Source organism: Streptopelia decaocto (genome assembly GCF_964273445.1).
Source record: "Streptopelia decaocto genome assembly, chromosome: 24".
NCBI lineage: Eukaryota > Metazoa > Chordata > Aves > Columbiformes > Columbidae > Streptopelia > Streptopelia decaocto.
In genome coordinates this window covers 1973513-1991523 of record NC_138679.1, presented here as the reverse complement: position 1 = coordinate 1991523, position 18011 = coordinate 1973513, and the positions used below count along the sequence as shown (strand labels likewise).

Genomic DNA, 18011 nt, shown 5'->3' with positions numbered 1-18011 from the left:
CAAGAAGCGTTAACTGGCTTTAACAGCTTTTGGAAAGCGTTGCACAAGGCACAGCTGCAAACTGCCCTGGCACAGCCGGCGTCTCGGCCATTCTGCCGAGACCACCGCGGCACTCCTGACCACCCCGTGTTTCATGTCATACCCGCCTGCCCCCAGGGGTCACATCCTGATCTACGTCTGGGGTTTAATTTGTGAATCCTGACCCAAAACATGACCTTTTTTTTTTGTGAGTTTGAGCATTGCCTAAATGTAGGAAAACCAGGGGCCCATCAGCTGCTGCAGCATCCACCAGAAACCCTCAGGGGTTGGGGAAGAGCCTCTTGCTGCACTTAGCATTGCCCCCCCAGGGAAGACAGGTGTGGTGGTTGTTGCTCTTTCTTGTCCTGAGGACACTCATAGCCTCAAATCTTGCGCTTCCCTTTCCATCCCCTATATGAGACCTGGGGTCAGAGTCTCCTGCTCTTCCTTCTGCCTCACTTTAAACAGAGGACCCTTGCACCTGGTGTCCAGAACCGTCCATCTCTTCAGCCCGAGTCGCTTCCTTCACCCCGGCTGCCGTCTGTCCTCACCCGTCCCGTGTCTGGACGCTGTGAGACGCAGGTCGGGTGCGCAGGAGGTCGCCCGAGGACATGTCTGCGTCTCTACACCCGGCCCTTTCTCCGGGGCGCTGGGGAGTCACAAGGATCCTTTAGCCGCCCTCTCTCCATCCTGCCCAAAAACGCTCTCCCAACCCTCTTGTCACCTGCACCTGCTAGACAGCGAAAGCTGGCAGCACCTCCTGCTATTCTGCCCGTTTGCTTTGACACTTTGCTGTCTCCAGTGGAGCTGAGGTGATGGAATGACAGTGTGGGATTGCCCGGGCGCTCCGCTCCGAGGCCGCGGCACATACCAGGGCTGAGCCTCGCGGTGCTGATGCTACGTAGCCATGGTGACCAAACCTGAATGCTTTATTTAGTTGCTGCTTTTCCTCCAGAACAGCTGCATTTCCCGGTAGGTGCCTCCTGCTTCGGCAGCGGGTTGGGGCTGGATGCGGAGCCCGCAGCTCGGGTGTTGTCGATGCTGATGCTTTCGTGCGAGCTGCACAGACACCCACAGCTCAGCTCCATCTCATTAGAGACTTTGTTCCGCCTTTGCGTTGCTTTTAAAAGACTCTTCAAGCACTTTGCAGTGCTGCAAGCATTTGTTCTGCTTTTATTGAAAGGAGGAATTCAGTGTGCTGCAAAGTGCTTGTTTCCTCTCTGGCTATAAGTGACCACAGTACGAGTCTGCCTGTGAAGCAAACGCTAAAATACACTTTTTAAGGTTTTTTCTGACTACTTTTATAGCGTTCTTTTACTTCCCCACCCCTTCAGCTTGTTTTTATGCCTTTGTTCCTCTTTACAGAAGCAGCAGAATGTAGAGCACCTAAAGCTTCTATGGCATTTGATTTGTAAAGAGACTTGTGCGACAGTGTATTTCAACAGAGAAGCTGGGATGCTGCTCCTCTTTTCCTCTGTAGTGAGGAATGAAGCTTTATTTGTACTCATCACTGAAGGAAATAGAAGCCAGACAGTACTGGCCCCTCTGTGTGCAGTCGGTAAAGATGTGTCAGAGTGGAAGCATTTATAAATAGCCTTAAGGCTCTTCTGTCACCATCTGCACATGACTTATCAACTCATAAGCAGTTTGCTTCTGGACAGGAGAAATGCACAAGGTCAGCTTTTCTTCCTCCTCTGCTAATGTGCTTCTCCTGGCAGGGAAGGCTTTGGGCCTGCAGCCTCTGCGTTAAGTGTCTGCAGTTATTTCCAGGCCCTGCTACTGACTTTGTGACCGAGGACAAGTTGTTTAGTTTCTCAGCGTTTTGTTTTCTCACTCTGCGTAACCGCGGTGACCTTTCGGTGCCGGGTTGCTGGGAGGATGTGTGTCCTGGGGACAGTGGGATGCTGTAATCCCAAAGCTGTCTGTCCCCCTGGCTGGGCTGGTGTCTGTCTGTCCCCCCCAGGCTGGCTGTGATCAGAGACTCCAGGTTTGCAGAGGGAGAGTCTGCTCAGAGCACCCGGCCACGCTGTGGAAGGTGAAGGAGAGGGAGAAGGTCCTGCTTGACTTTACAAATTGCTCTTATACTGCTTTTATATTGATTGTTTTAAACGGCGAGCCTGACGCGTAGTGCAGGCTTGAGTCCATTACCTCTTGCTGTTGCATTTCCTACTGCTTCTCAAACAATGCACCAGATACTCTATGTTGCTGGGTGTTCACCCTTATTGAGGTGCATGGGCTGGAGGCTGCAAGGAGCTTCAGACACACTCGTGGTCTCTGGTTTCCAGATTGGGCAGAATTGGGAAGGGGTTTGAGCAATGTGCGGGCATCCCATGTACGGGCAGAGCAGATCCTGCTGAAGTCCTCCCGGAGGATCGCCCTGTCACAGCGCTCACGCTCACCTCCCCTCGCAGATAAACGGCGCGGAAATCTTTACCGTAAATGGTAGAGAGCGTGTGGTTGCTGTGGGCAGACTCTGGTAGATGACTTGACTTCTGAATAGTACATGATGTTTTGTCTTGAAGGCTTTTTTCAGTGCAGGACTTGAGCCACAGAGCTGCCATGAGTGAGTCACGGAGCTGAATGCGTGAACGTACATTTGCAGTGATTGGCCCTTCCATTTTCTTTTGAACATTGCCTAAAATGTGGTACTTTTTCATTAAATATCCCTTTTGGTCAATTATCTTCTTTATGCCTCTCTAATTGCTTGAACAATACAGCTGTCTGCACGTAGCTATTTGTAACTGGTGCTGTTAGGCCTCTTTTAATAATTTACCTTCAAACCTTATGCTCTGCTGGTACCACTTTCATCTGGTAAATGCACTGAAATTCTTCGTTAGCTGTCGTTCCTCAATCAGCGTTTGCTTCGCTGCGTGTTTGTGTCCCGGTGGCCGCAGGAGCTGCTGCTGAGGCTGCTCCGGCCCCCGCTCCCCATGAAATTCCTCCCAGACTGAAGCGCAGGAGCCCTGGGAGCTCCGCTGCACCCCGGATTCTGCAGGGAATTCTGGGCTGGATCTGCTGGGACGTGCAGAACTTCAGCCTGAACTTGATAATCTTGTAAGGCAAGGAGAAATTCCTTCACAATGCAGGGTTGCTGCATGACCTTTGTTCAACAGTATGGCAGAAATTGCTCTGCGAAGCCCTTGCACCTTCCTGCTGTGCTGCTTCCAGCCTTTCTTCTCTGCTCCCTGCTGGATGGGCCCCTCCTGTTCTCTCACCTCTTTGCAGAACCTCAGCAACCTGAGACTCAAGAGCAACACGTGGTTATCACCCCATAAACACTTACTCCTTGTCCTGTACAGCAGTGAGGCTTTGGTGACATTCATTAGGTGAATATGTTCTTGGAACCGTCATTGGAGAATGTCTTGGGTGCTGCTGGCTGAGACTCGTTAGGTCCCATTGCCCAGTTTCTGGAGAATATGGCAAAATTTGCTGCTTCCTTTCCATTGAGTTGTGAACTTTGTAGAGACAGCGGAGCCGAGTGGGCGCGTCAGGAGTGTCAAAGGAATCCAGCTCCCTCGCTTCTAAAGAAAACAGATCAACCACTCCTCCTCTTCCGCCCCACACCCCAGTTATCCTTGCAGGTGATGCCAGAAATCAAACTCCTGGCTGGGGCAGAAGGATGGAAAATAGGTTTATTTTTTGGTGGGTTCTTGCCAGCTATACTTCCAGAATAGAATTTCACTAGATCGGAGTTTCTGGGATGCTGAGCAACTGGATATACACGGTGCCCAAGGCTTTGGCCCTTCCGTGGAGAAAGCTCAACAGCGTTATCTCTGAGATGCAAAATCTTGGGTGGTTTTGCCTGGGGATGTGCTGGGATGTGCGATCCAGGGCTCTGCGAGCCGCTGTCCCCGCAGGGTGATGGAGGGAGAGGCCAGATCCCCTTAGCAGGGGGGAAGCCGAGGAGCAGCCTTGCTCGGGTAGGTAGCAGTGAGTTGGGGGTTCGTGCTGAGCTCCCTGTGCCCAGGGCAGCACGTTGTCCCTGGGGAGCAGCTCCCTGAGCGCCAGGAGGGCTGGACACGGTCCTGCTGGGGAGGGGGGCGGGAGGGAAGGGCACAGCTTTGTGCTTCCTGTCCTGGACTTGGCCGAGAGCACCTGTGATCACACCTGCACTTTTTTCCTTCTTTTCAGGGATGCTTGAATACGACCCAGCCAAGAGATTTTCAATACAGCAGATAAGGCAGCACAAGTGAGTGTTCAGCTTCTTCCTATTAGTCATTCTCTTTCTGCTTCTTATGCTAATGTACCTGTGCTATTGCTCTCAACTCATTTTTCCTTTTGACAGCAGCCACATGGAAGTCACTAGATATCCTTCCTCCAGCTCTGCTGGAGCTCTGGCAACCTCTACTTGGCTTTTTTCCCTCCTATTAGAGCATCCGGTTAAAGCATTTAAATTGCTAACCAGTAAATAATGAATATGTTGAAAATATGTTTCTAGCGTGACTGGTTTTTAATAATCAAGGGTTCTGGATGTTTTTTTGCAGAGGTTAGCCAGTGTTAATAGAGCAGAACAGGGGTTCCTTAAAGCTGGGTTACTGAACTAGGGCTGTTTAGTAATGTGTGTTAGTTCTGGTTTTCTGGACAGGCTGGTGACAGAAATATCCCTCAGTATTTGCTCCATATGGAACCAGTATGTGGAAAAGCATTCCAGGACAATAGGAAAATGTTTTTCTTTCTCTTTAATGTCATATTCCTCCCTCCTCCATATCCTCCTCCTTTATCCTTGCGTTGTTTGAGGGGGGGAAAGGCCCCGTTATCTCTGAGGCTTTTTTCTTTTCTAAGGATCTGCTTGAACACGCTGCCTCTGAGCAGAGATTTCCTGGGCGGATAAAAGCACAAGAACAAAAAGCATCATAAGGATGCTCCAGCGCGGAGGCTGCATCAGCTTATCTGCCGTTGGAATGGGAGGTGCTGCCGAGGACGGGCAGAGCTGCCGGCTGCGCCGCAGCTGCCGGCGCCGGCACCGCCTGGGAGCTCGCGGAGCCCCATAAAAACACGGCTCTGATCCTGGGCGGCGAGGGGCCGGTAGGAGCAGCACCGTTCTATTTCCTTGCTGTGCCTCCGCAAAACCAGCGGCGGTAGCCGCGTGCTGCGGGATGCTGGCCCCTGGTGGGTGTTGTGGCCGGAAAACATCTGCAGGGGCCGTGGAACAAAAGCGGCCAGGCCGGAGCAGCCGTGGCGTTCGGAGCGGCTGCCTGCTGCCCCAGCGAGGGTCAGAGAGCCCAGGGAGCAGCTCTGATGGAGCTGCCCATGCTGTTAATGAAGCGGACAGACCGACTCTTCAATAGCGGCCAAGCGCTGCGCATGGGCTGTTCTCGGGCTCTGGGAGGTGATGGGGGCAGGCGGTTCATTTCTGGGCTGTGTTTCCTGTGCACACGCCTGCTTGGGGTGGCCTCTTCAACACCGCCTGGCACTGAAAGCGCCGTGTAGAGCTGGGCTTAAAACAACAGCTCCTGCTGTTACCGACTGTCGCCCCATCCGCTGCCGAGGACCAGAGCGCTCCCAGCCAGCCAGCAGAGCCCTGCGTGCTCTTGTGCTTCGTAATGAAGTCATTCTCCTGTTCATTAGAGCTGCTGGTGGGGCTGGGATCTTCTGCTGCTTGTCAGCGAGCGCTGTGAGGCAGCACGGCAGGAATTCAGTGTCTGCAGCACGTTGGTGGGTGTTGAGAAGAGCAAGCCCTTGATTCCCTCTCACGCCGTGGGTCTGCAGGCACAGCGAGCCCCGGGCAGCGCTTGGTTCTCACGTGTCGCGCTCTGCTTGATTTTTGAGCTACTTATCCAGCTCTAGATACCAGATTTGATTCTCGTCCCGTGTGGCGGGGGGTTTTGCGTCAGCCCTGCCCAGCTGCAGCGGAAAGGCTTCTCTGGAGACCCGTGGGCAGCAGAGGAACTGGAGCAGCTCCTGGCGCAGAGCGGCTGCACGGGCTCCGGCACAGCCCCGGGCTCCGGCACAGCCCTGGGCTCCGGCACCGAGCGCGGCTGCACGGAGTCACAGAATCACGGCCTCTGCCTGCAAACACAGGAGCGTTTCCAGGCTTAATCTCTTCTGCGAGCTTAACTAGTGCTTCTTAACAGGCTTTTCTCCCGCTGTGGCATCTTGATGGTTGCATCAGGCACTGCGCACGCTGTGGGCTTCGGATGTGCCCATCGATCTCCTTTCTGTGGAGCAGCCTTGTGCCGAAGGAGCCAGCGTTTGGTTCTCTTGGCTTTTCTTTAAACAGAAGCTTAACCCTTATGCTTAACCTGGCCCTGATTTTATTGTTTCTCTTTTTTAATTAAACAAAGCAATCAGAAGGGCAGCAGGTAGCCATTCCGGTATTGGCAGAGGGTTTTTGGGAAGCATTTTAGTAAGGGAAGATTTGATTTCTAGAATCCTTAGATTTCTAGTGTGTGTGGGAGTAATAGCCATTAATGATTTAGAGTCTCTCTCCACTCCTCCCACAAAAGCATGTGTTAAGGCACAGGAACTAGACTACAGAAACATCAAGGGCCGTACCCGGGCGGCCCTGCTGAGCGGGATACTGGCTCACACCAGAATTACCCGGTGCCTGCTGACGTCTCCTTTCATGTCTTTGAGCCGATGGTGCTGGTGAGTTGCTCATACGGACAGTTGGGATGATCAAAGCGCAGTGAAAACCAGCGGGAACAGCCCCCGTGTCCGTGGAGCTGAATGCGGCTGGGCCGGTGTCGGCACGAGGGGAAGGGGCCGCGTTCCCCATCCTGCAGGAAGGAACCGCGGAGAGCGTGTCCTGGGCACTCGGGATCCATCCCGAGCTGGCGAAACAGCTCATACCTTCCATAAAGGGATGGTTTTTGGATAAAAGGCTTAATGAGTGGGTGAGGGGAAGTGCTGAGGAAGCACCGAGCGTCGCTCCGTGAAGCGACAGAGCTGCAGGAGGCAGCCGGGCACATGTTTATGGCCCAGTGATGGTAATTCCACCATTCCTTCCTTTATTGTCAGCTGCTCCAAGCGCTTTCCCCTGGCTGACGAACGCTGTAGGAAAAGCCTGCTCAGTTCTCTACCTGCCAGCGCCTTCCTCCTCTTCTGCAGCCAAACTCTTTGTGCTCAGAGGCTTTTCAAACGCAGTCAATCTGTGCAGCGCAGGCTATGAGTTGTAAATGGAAATGAATTAAAGCTCTCTCAGTCTGTCATCTTAGTTTACGAACCGCCAGAAGCTGACCCCTGAATAACAGTGAAAGAGCCTTGAAACCTCCTCTTCCCAGAAGGATCTGGATAGGATGATTTTTGGTGGAAAAGTGACACTTTTAGTCACCTCTGTGAGTATTTTGTACTCCTGGGATGGGGATCCATCTCCTCTCCAGCCCGGGCTTTTGCTGGAGGGCTTAATGCTCATATACCGCAGTTTGTAACTAATTCACTGACCCTGCTGCAGCACTTAGAGTGATGAAGTGGATGCAGAATTCTACCTCTGTCCCTCGTTTCCAAGGCAACCATCTTGCCTTCCTTCTCCAGAAGTGTCACACTTAATTTGTTCACTCATAGACGCGATTGCACGAGTTTATAGCAAGAAAGAGTAAGACACTTCCACTTCTTATTAGTGACGGTGCAAATTGACCCACTGGGCTGGTGTCCCCTCCTAAAGCTGCTGTGCTGCCCCCAGGTGATTTTGCACCCCCGGGAGATGTGGGGGCGGCTGCTTGGCCACACAGCCCTTGCAAATCAGGGTTTGCCGCCGCTGTAGGTGCCTTTGGAGGTGCTGAGGGCGCTCATGGCATCTGTGTCCGCACAGAGGGAGCGAGAAGAAAACTGCTTCTCCTCCTTACATCTTATGGATCCGAGTTAAGAACTTGGACATCTCTTGATGTTGCAGGAGCTGCAGCGGTGGTTGCGGTGATGCCGCTGTGTCCTTATTGCTGGCCCGTGGTGCCTTTCCCCGGGCACGCTGCTGTGCGCCCACCACGCGGGTGTGCGAGGGCTGAGCGAGGCTGGGGTGCCGTCAGCTGCCCCCGGTGACAGTGACCCTGACACAGCCTCACCGGAGCTGGACGCTCATTCATAACCGGTCCGTGCTGGCAGGGGGATGATCTGCCGCTTGGCATCTGCTCGCAGACAAAATTGTCCATAGACGAAACAAGCAAACTGCAATATTAGTGACCTAGAATGGGAAGTGAATTAGCTGTAAGTGTTTGGAAGCTGCAGCTGTGCTTGCTGATTCTTATTTTAACCTTGCTTATACCAGAACTTGAAAAGAGCAGAGTGATGACTTGTGATGTAAAAATCGAGCTTGGAAGCTGCGGAGCAGACAGGCTCATTAAGCGCTGGTCGACCCAGATTCCTTTTTTCACTCAGTCCTTGACCCTTGCTGTCTTATCTCCCCATAGATTACAGCAGCCCGTCCGGACCCCACTTCTTAACTGGCAGGATCACAGTTAATTCTCGTGCTGCTGGCTGTGCTTCGCAGGCGCTCTTGACCAGCTTGCAGTGTAGTAAGAAATGTTCTTGTTACTGCTCCCTTTTGAAGGGCTGCGAATGGCTGGGACGTGTTTCCCAGAGCAGCGAGGGATCTGCCTCAGCCAGGAGCTGTTTGCTTGAGATCTGCAGCAGCTTTTCCCATTTGTGCCGGGTCAGTTGGCTCAGCAAACGACTAAATGGTGAAATAGGGTGGGCAGGGACCTTCTCTGCGTCCCTGCCGGTGGCAGAGCCACTTTCTGCCCCGGGCAGCAGGCGGGAGCTTGTGGAGCCTTTGGTGGAGCCCGTGGTCCTTGCTGCAGAGCCAACCTGCACTAATGCCATTTAGCACCAGTGCGGAAAGCAGAGTGTCTGTCCCTGCTGGAAAATTGCTTGCCAGGAAATACTCTGCTACTCGTACAGAATTGCTTGAGGCTCCTTCTAAGAGGTCTTTGATTTTCTTAGAACTTCAATGAATTTCTCTCCTCGCTCTATATCCTCATTACCATGTATGCATATGCAAGTATTTGAAATCACCTCCCAGAGGATGGAATCATTATGACTAGAGTACAGTGATTCAGGTTTCTGCTGTTAATAAAAACCTATTTTTACTCTCCTGCTAAGTAGGACAGAAGGGAAGGAAAGAAAAGAGGCAGAGCTGAAATAACAGCAAAATAAAAACACCAGTTGCTGCAGACCTCTAGGCTTTGTCCCTTTGAAATACCCCATTATCGGCAGTCGTTCTGATCTCGTTTGTCCTTGACCTCACTCTTGTGGTGTCGCTTCATGACCCAGAGGTCACACAATGTTTCCTTGTGAACCTCCAGCTCCAGGGACGACTCCGCTCTCTTGCTGCGGATGGAGAGATGCTGCGGAGCAATAGCCTGACTTTAAAACTCAGTCCCTACAGAGAAAACGCTTTAAAGCTGCTAATTGTGAAGCAGGGTTTCTGGGTGAGGCTTCACTCCTCTGAATCCTACCTCACTTGTCCCAGCAGCTACATTTTCACGTGCTTATCTCCTCGCCGTAGCTGGATAGTTTTGTTAGAACGCCGCTTTTTTCCAGGCCGGCTGTCAATGTAAGACTAGAACAAAATTCTAATTACAGCTCTGCTGTGCAGGAGGTGCATCCAAGCCTCACTTCCCCTAATGAATTTGGAACCGGAGTGATAAAAAGCAGATGGCTCAGGTTTGTAGGAGCCTGCTGGTGACTGGTAAGGCCTCCGCTGCGGTTACCGGCCAGGAGCTGCTGGCACACGGCGCTGGGACAGCGCTCGGGTCACATCGGGCTCGTCTAGGGCAGCAGTCGTCAGGCCGAGACATAAATGTGCCACAAAGGGATATTTTTAGATCGTGTTCTGCTTTTGAGGTGGGTTTTCAGAGAGCTGCTTCCTAAAGCAGCACCTTTTGTAGCCAAAATTAAACTTAGAGAGGAGAAAAGGGCTTTGAGCTTACAGGCTGCTCCCCACTGTGAAACTCTGATCGTCCTGTTGTGCAGGTGAGCGGCATCTGTGTAACGTTCAGCAAGGTGAGCGCAGGAGTGCAGCTGGTCCTTGGGCAGGACAAGGGGTGATGGTTTTAAATTGAAAGAGGGAGGTTCAGGCTGGACGTGAGGAAGGAATTGTTGGCCCTGAGGGTGGTGAGAGCCTGGCCCAGGTTGGCCAGAGAGGTGGTGGATGAACCATCCCTGGAGACATCCCAGGCCAGGCTGGACGGGGTCTGAGCAACCTGAGCTGGTGAAGATGTCCCTGTCATGGCGGGGGGGGCACTGGGGGAGCTGGGAAGGCCCCTCCAACCCAAACCATCTGTGATCTCATAGTGTCGAGGATTTCTCCGTGCCTTCCGCAAAACGAAGCTGTACTGATGAAACCCTGTTCTTGGACTCTTTGCAGTTGGTTTCGTAAGAAACACGCTCAGGCAGAGGCTCTGGTGCCCATACCCCCCAGCCCAGAAACAAAGGACAGGTGGAGAAGTATGACGGCGGTGCCTTATCTGGAAGATCTGCATGGCTACAATGAGGAAGAAGATGATGACTTGTATGACATTGAAGATGATATCATCTACACTCAGGACTTCACAGTACCAGGTAGGAGAGAATGATGCTGGGATGCGTAGGGCAGAAATGGCTCTTTTTGGTCTGTTTAAAGCTTTTCAGGAAAGGCCTCGAGGTCTCAATCCTTTCAGCAGTGGGGGAGACTATTGATTATTGAGTGGTGGGAGTGACGCACGGCGAGTGAGCCGTGGTGCTCCGGATGCCTCGGTGCTTTATTTGATCAGCCAGGATGCCCCTTCCTGCGCGTTGCCCGTTTCCTTCCGTCATCCACTAATAGCTCATTCCTGCTGGACTCTGTTTAGCACATTTAATTCTTCTGGCCAGTTTTGCTAGGCTGGGTTATTTTGGAGCACAGCCCTAAAGTGACTCAGTGTGTGGAGAAGATGGCACATCTGGGGCAGATGGGTGCTTGGAGCTTTACACTGAGCCCTTTTTTCTGCTCCAGTCTGGGGAACTATCTGGTTGCAGAATTGCTTTTCTCTTTATTGGGGATTTTGTGTTGTTTTAAGGTAAGATAACCAGTCAGGACGGGGGCAGTTCTTACAAAGTGGTGGTAATCGAGTGGCTTTTCCTGCCTTGGCCTGGCTGTGCCTGTAACTGTGCAGCTTGCGAGCAGGAGGCTGGAGGGGGACGTCTGTGGTGAGACAGAGCAGAAAGACCTGGTTTCTCTAGTTCCAGACTAAGCAAACCACTTTAGTCTTCCATTAACAATGGCCTGGTGGCTTCCGTGGATCTGATTTAAAGCAAGGTCTGGTTTTACCCAGTCTTGCACCTGAAGACCTTGCTGTTCTCTTGGTTTCCTGGTTAGGTGGAAATGGCTTTTTTGAAGCGCTGTTGTGGAACAAGGAAGCGTCAGACTTTGAATTGTAATAAGCCTCAAATTGTACGCAATGCCCCATAGTTTTGGGCAGCAACTCGTGACAAGATTGGCTTCCAGGGGGAGAAGGGGAGAGGCTGCTCGGAGCCCAAGGCTCCGTGCTGTGACACCCCTGGGTGACAGTCCCCGTGGGGCGCCTGCTCGGGTGTTCGGCCACGCGGGGACGGGGTGGGACCTGCCGGGACAGATGGAGTCTCATCAAACCAGAGTAGATCTGTTTCCAAGTGCTGATTCACTGGTGACACTCGGGTAATTTAGAACCTTTTCTAATAGAACGAGTGTCCCGCTGCCAGCTGGGTGGCCCGCAGAGCTCTGTCCCTTGTTCTCTTCTTACATCGCACAGACTTTTGTGCTAGAATCCAACCAAGGCCAGGCCTTTCCTCACAGCCTAGCGGAGGCTTTTTGAAAGGAGGGACCCTCTTAAAAAATGCAATTGACTCACTGAAGCACACATTTGGTTGCTGGGGCCTCTCTAATGCAGAAGGAGGAGAGAAGAGGCCTCGCCAGGTGCTTTCCCCTTGTCAGGGGTCGGGCATCTTCCTCCATAAGAGCTCTCACCAGGAGCAGCCTGTGCATCAGTGCCCACGGTGCGATTCTGATTTGGGGCTGGAAGAGCCTGAGCGCAGCGGTGAGGCTGCCAGGCTTGAAAATCCATCCCCAGCACCACTTCCATCCCTTCCCAGTTTGACGTCTTCCTTTCCGAGCCAACAGGAGGGAGGAACAGTCGGTCCGTGTGTGATCCAGGGTGATGAGCAGACCCGTTGCTCTCGCTGTCTCCCAGCCCACCGGACCGTCTGTTCCTGCTGTTTTGGCGTCAGTCTGGCCAGCAAGCGTGCGCGTGTCTAATGGTGCTGTGTTGCTCCCCAGCTGCGGAGGAGGAGGAGGAGGCTGAGGCAGGGCTTAGCGGACAGAGCGGAGCGCGGAGCAGCCGTGACGAGCCGCGCGGAGAGGACGCCGCGCTCCCGTCGGCCGCGGAAGAGGAGCGTCGAGCTTAGCCTAGGCCAGGCTGGAGAGCACAGGACCTTCTCCTTGCTCCTCCCAAGCTGCGTCAGGATCCCACCCATCTCCAGGACAGTTGTATCCGAAGCAGATAACTTTGTTCCGCAAGGGAATCGTTCTCTAGGTTTTGGCTTTGTGTTTTTAAGGAAGGGGGAGCTGTAGGGGTTCAACGTGCTGCAGAGGAGACGGTTTGCAGCCCCTTTCAAAGCGGGAAACCATCCCACTCCTGCAACCTGCCCCACGGATGATTTTGAACAGATTTATTCCTGTCTGTTCTCGCTCTGGTTCAAACGTTTTGTTTCGGTTTAAAGTTTCCAGGGGTGCTTGCCCCGCGTTGTCTGGGTTCTGCACTGCAGTGTGGTTGAAAAGCGGCAGCTTAGGCCGACCTGACATCCGAGCGTGGCTGTGCGTCCAGGACAGAGCCGTCTGTCCCGCAGGCAGGTGTCTGTCCTGCGGCACGTGACTGTCCGCATTGGCGAACCCTGTGCTCTGCCCTTCCTCTGAGGAAGAGCAGCAGAGCCTGCGAGGTCCCAGCTGGGGGCTGGCGTATTGTGCCCACGTGTTGGCACCTTCCTGCCGCTCACCGTGTCCCCCCGCGCCTCCCGCCTCCCCTGGGCAGCATACTGGTCCGTACTGGTGTGGCCATGGCCATCTGGGCTGAGCAGGACGTGCCCACGCAGGCAGGTGACTGATAGCGGGAGATCATCTCCGCAACGCTAATATCACCTCTTACACGCTCCTGATGCAAACAGCGGCATTTAAACCCAAATAAGAGCTGTCGTTTCAGAAGCTGACAGGCAAATTACTGGAAGATTTTTTGGAAGTTCTTGTGTGTCATTTGTGCTGTTTCAGAGGGTTTCGAGACCTAAAGGGTAATTGTGGCCCCACAGGCAGCGCTCCCTGTGTTACAGTTAGTGTTACATTTCTAACGGTGACGCCATAGTAAAATAAAACTTAAACACCAAACTCATACACGGCTGATGAATTCAGTTGTGGTTCTGCTGGGCAGCGAGAGCCGGAGTACAAATGACTCATAGGTGGGAGTGGGTGTTCGATTTGGGAGGGGGAAAGGGGAACCTCATTAAATCTTACCTTCTTCAGAGGAAGAAGGGGCCTTGAGAACGTGCTTTCATTTTTAAAGGGTTATTTAAAGATTTATGCAGCTCTGTAGAAAGCTTTAAATGTTACATGCCCCTGGTTCAACCGGTGTTAAACATCTCAGCCGAGGAGAGAATAACCGTGAGGAAGCAGCCGCATCCTCATCCTCATCCCTCCGGGAGCGGCCGCCGTGTCCCCTGGGGACGCAGCGATGCGCTGAGCGGGCGCGTGAGCATCTTGGTCATCATCATCATCATCATCATGATCATCCCCGCTGCTCTTGTGCCGCCGTCCCCGTTTGGACGGCCGCACTCGGCGTTTTTCTGCCCCACAGCCCGTCCTGCGGCGCCAAACGGCCTCTCAGCCTCCTCGGGGCTCTGGTTCGCTCCACGTTCAGCGTGAGGCTGGAGAACAAAGCCAGGGCTGGAGCCTTTCGGTAGAGGCTGCCGCTCCAAAGGTGCGTTTCTCGCCGCAAATCATGGCCGCGCGTTTGCGTCTGACAAACGCAGCGATTCAAAAGCTCTTCACGGGTTTATTCTGAAAGGGCTTTCGTGCCTGAATGAGCTGGATGGAGCCATTAAGAAGTGTGAGAGGTGGCGGGATGAACACGCGCGGTCCCGGTGCCTCTCCTTTCGTTTGTTGTATTTTTAGCGCGGTGCGGCCGGCGCTGCCGGGGTGGGATGGAGCTGCTCCACCAGACACGGCGCTGGGTCACTGGCTTCCGCGGGGGCCGGCGGTTGCCAAGACTTCATCCCCTGTTGAATTTTTATTTTCATTAATTTGAACGTCAGCAACTGTCATTGGTGAAGGAGGTAAAATTAGCTCGCGATTCACCCTCCCTCCTCGGTATCCATAATAGACTCCTGGGACTGCGCTTCTGGAGGGGGAGGAGGGAAGAGTCACTCAAAAGACAAATGAACTGTTTGGATTCTTTTTTTCTTCCCTAGTCAGAAATATTAATTGACTTGGCGTGAGCTGAGGGAGGGGAAGGATCAGTGCTGAGCGTTGCTCTGGCCGGGGTTATCTGAGGCTTTGCGGTTGGGTTGGGGGGTTCGGCAGCTGCTCCACGGCTCTGGGGACATCCCTGTGTCCCTGTCCTGGGGACATCCCTGTATCCCTGTCCCGGGGGCTCTGGGGCCGGCATGATCCGTCCTGCCCTCCCTCTCCCGTGTTTGGGCGCCTGTCCCCAGCCCCTGGCAGAACGTCACCCAGCGCTGGCGCGTCCCCACCACAGCACCGGGAAGGTGAGCTGCCCGCTCTGATCCGCGGATCAATCAGTGGAGTCATTTCTCAAGGTAACTCCCGCCTGGGCCCAGCTCTGCAGCTAAGCCTGGTTTTAGGAGGAGAAATCCCTTCCCTGCTTCTCAGGCTGCAAGTGCTCAACCTGCTGCCTAATTCCCAGGGTTGCACTTTTATTCCAGCCTCCTTTGCCCCCGGTCCCCGCACCCGGAGGCTCTACCGAAGCTGGTCCCCATTGGGCGCCCATCATGGCCGGTGCCGGGTCCTGGCTCCTGCCGCCTTTGCTGCTCGGGGTCTCTGCGAGTGTTCGGTGACACGGAGAACGGGGGTCCCAGTTGGACCCTGATGTTCTCCAGAGGAGCAGCAGCTCTCCCAGCACCCGTGCCCGGGTGTCCCCTCCTCCCCGAGCTCGGCGGTGGGGTGATCGCTGGCGCAAGTACGGGGGGATGACGTGCCGCTCGGCCTTGGCGGAGAAAGGATTGAGCATCCTTTAAAGAAAATTATACATAATCATCTTACAGCCTTCGCTTCCACTCAAACCTCTGAGTCATAACCGAAGGGCCCTGGAGCGTGACGTTCCTGCTGGAAGGAAATTGCCGCGGCTGGATCCGGTGGGGGGGCCGGGAACCTGCCGAATCTGCTCGGCAGCGCTGGGATGTGCTGTGGGCCCTGGGGACGCGCTGGGCGGCCGCCGTGTCCCCCGCTCGGGGCCGGGGCTGCGCCCCCGGTCACTGCCTGGTGACCAGCGGTGCCCCGAGCCCGGCCCGGCCGCGGCTGCGCCAGATGCCGCTGGAAACGGCTCTTTCTCTGCTGTGCTGAGTCACCGCGCCGGCCCGGATGGGCTGACCTGGAGCTGTTCTGCCATTGGGGTGTCCCCTCCGGCCAGTGGTGACACGAACAGGCAGTGTCCCAGCCCCTGTGGGTGACTCTACCAGGTGTTTGCTCCCCAAGTACATCCAGCCCTGGGTGTTGCTCCCTGGGCCGGGCTGGACTCGCACCTTCCTCCAGAGAAGGGAGGAGGAGGAGGAGGAGCGGCTTCCTCCGCTGCAGCCGGGGCTCAGGGTGGGCACGGCGGCTGCCTGGGGAGGAGGGGACATGGGGACACACGGTTCCTGCCTGTGGTTCCTGCTCGCTGCTTCAGGTTTTCTCTTGTGTGCTGGGGAAACTGGGGCAGGATTTGCTCTGGCCGGGGTTATCTGAGGCTTCGCGGTTGGGTTGGGGGGTTCGGCAGCTGCTCCACGGCCCTGGGGACATCCCCGTATCCCTGTCCTGGGGACATCTCTGTATCCCTGTCCTGGGGACATCCCTGTATCCCAGGGGAGTGGGGAGGGACATGTGGGCTCTGTGTCCCCATCAGGTCACCCTCTGCTGTGCCCCATGGGGGCAAGAACGGGGCTCTGGCATCCCTGGGGTGCAGGATGCGTCCCAGGTGAGGGTGGTGGCGATGCCGGGCCCGCTGCCCTCCCCGCCTCACCGTCCCCCTTCCCTTGCAGGACAGGTGCCTGAGGAGGAGTCGGGGCAGAACGGGCAGAGCCGCGGCCGGGGGCTGCCCAAGCCCGTCTGCATGAACGGCACGGAGCCGGGGCAGCTGAGCACCAAAGCCAAGGGCGAGCGGCGGGCGAGCGCCTCGTCCAACCCCTCGCGCAAGGCCTGCTCGGCCAGCAGCAGGATCCGCAAGCTCTCCACCTGCAAGCAGCAGTGAGCGGCCCGCGCTCCGCACAGGTACGGCAGCCAGGGACAGCTTGACTGCCCAGGGAACGGGGGGGACGCACCTGAGCCACCCCCCCGACTGCGGGCAGCAGGATTTCGGTAGGAAAAGGGTGTTTGGTAGTCCTGGTTGGGGAGACAAGAGGTTTTGGTCTTAGCATCACATGTGAGTGTCCCAGAGCCTGCGTCCCCCGTGGTGTTTGGGGTGCAGAGCTGTGGTCCCTGCTCCTCTGCTGTGACACCCCCATTCCCTGGCACCGGTGTCCCCCCACTACCTCCCCTGCTCCCCCTCCTCCTCCCAGCTCTGTCCCCCCGTCCCCTCCTTCCCACCCCTCATTCATAACGGAGCCAGCAGTGACTCATGTTCCGCGCTCATCCGCCCCCGGCCGCACGCTCGCGCTCGTCACCGGCTCTGCGGGGCTGAGGCTCTGCTATCTGTTTGGATCACGACCAGCTTTGTGGTGTGAAAAAAGCCAGAAATAAAAGCCTGATCCTCCCCCTGCAGCTGTCAGCCCCGCTGGCGGCTTTCATCTTTAATTCATGGCCGGGAGTGAGTCACCTGCGCGGGGAGTTACTGCATCGGGGAGCAAACGCCTGGATGCGGGGCTCCCGGGGACCGGCTGCTCATCCCCTCCCAGCCCCACGGGGGGCTCCGGGGCACTGGGGGGGCTCCGTGGCAGCTGCCGGGGGGTCTGGGGGGCAGCAGGTCTGTGCGGGCTGCGCAGTGGGGTCGGCCGCACCCCGAGGTGGCCGGGCTGGAAGTCGCCCCCCTTTAGTCAGCAGCCTAAAGCCGGCAGAGAACCACGTCTCTCCTCGGCGTGAACTGAGACTCTGCCTCTTCCCCCTGGGTTTTTGCTCCCCGGGTCTGGGGTCACCTGGCCGAGGGTCCCCCCACCCCTCCTGGGGACAGCGCGGGGCCCCCCGGCCCCTCTCCATCCTTCACCCTGCTCTGTTCTCCCCCAGCGTCCCCCCTCGCCCCAGCTCTGCCTCTCCGGGAGTGAACTGTGCTCGGATCCAAAAAGAAACCGGAGGAACCCACCCAAGGAGCCCACCCGCGGCCCCCCCAGCGCCAGGAACCAGCGGCTGCCGGGCCGGAGCCAGCGCCGCGGCCACCGGAACTCCCACCGCCAAGATGCTGCCCCCTCCCCGATCACTTTGCCAATCAAGACACTGATTCTGGTTTTAATTTAGCGATGGGAAGGGTGGGGTGAGCGGGGCCGGGGGGCGGTGGGACCCGCGCCCCCCCCCGCCTGGCTGTGTAGAAGTCGTGCAAAGCCATTGCCGTGCACTTTATGTTTTAGACTACTGTTATATATTATATATTTTCCTCTTTTTTTTGTTTTGTTTATATTTGCGATATATTTAGAGATTCCTACACATCGTGATGTGTTTAAAATAAACCAGATGAGGACAAAAAACCAACAAACAGGTATTAAGACAAAGCAAAACTCTATTAAACCTGCATGCTGTAAAAGGGCTTGGAAAAGGGAATGGGTGCGTTCGTCTTTCCTTTGTTTGTTTTTTTTTTGGGTTGTTTGTTTGTTTTGTTTTTTTTTTTTTTTTAAAGAAAGAAAAATAAAGTGAAAAGAGCAGGTGGGTTTCGTGTCCTTCC

At 55.2% G+C, this 18011-nt stretch overlaps 1 protein-coding gene across 3 annotated transcripts in view; it reads left to right on the top strand.

Moving 5' to 3' along the window:
• STK11 (serine/threonine kinase 11) overlaps positions 1-17991 on the top strand; it is a 29723-nt gene extending 11732 nt beyond the window's left edge. For 2 of the 3 annotated variants that reach the window (XM_082072360.1, XM_082072359.1), the window contains 4 exons: positions 4150-4207; positions 10319-10512; positions 16186-16414; positions 17363-17991. In XM_082072360.1, the coding sequence (XP_081928486.1) occupies positions 4150-4207; positions 10319-10512; positions 16186-16394 (461 nt within the window). In that variant the 3' untranslated portion in view covers positions 16395-16414; positions 17363-17991. Of the gene's footprint in view, positions 1-4149; positions 4208-10318; positions 10513-16185; positions 16415-17362 lie in introns of those variants that run through there. The other variant, XM_082072361.1, reaches the window with a different exon arrangement.
• The last annotated feature ends 20 nt before the right edge of the window (positions 17992-18011 follow it).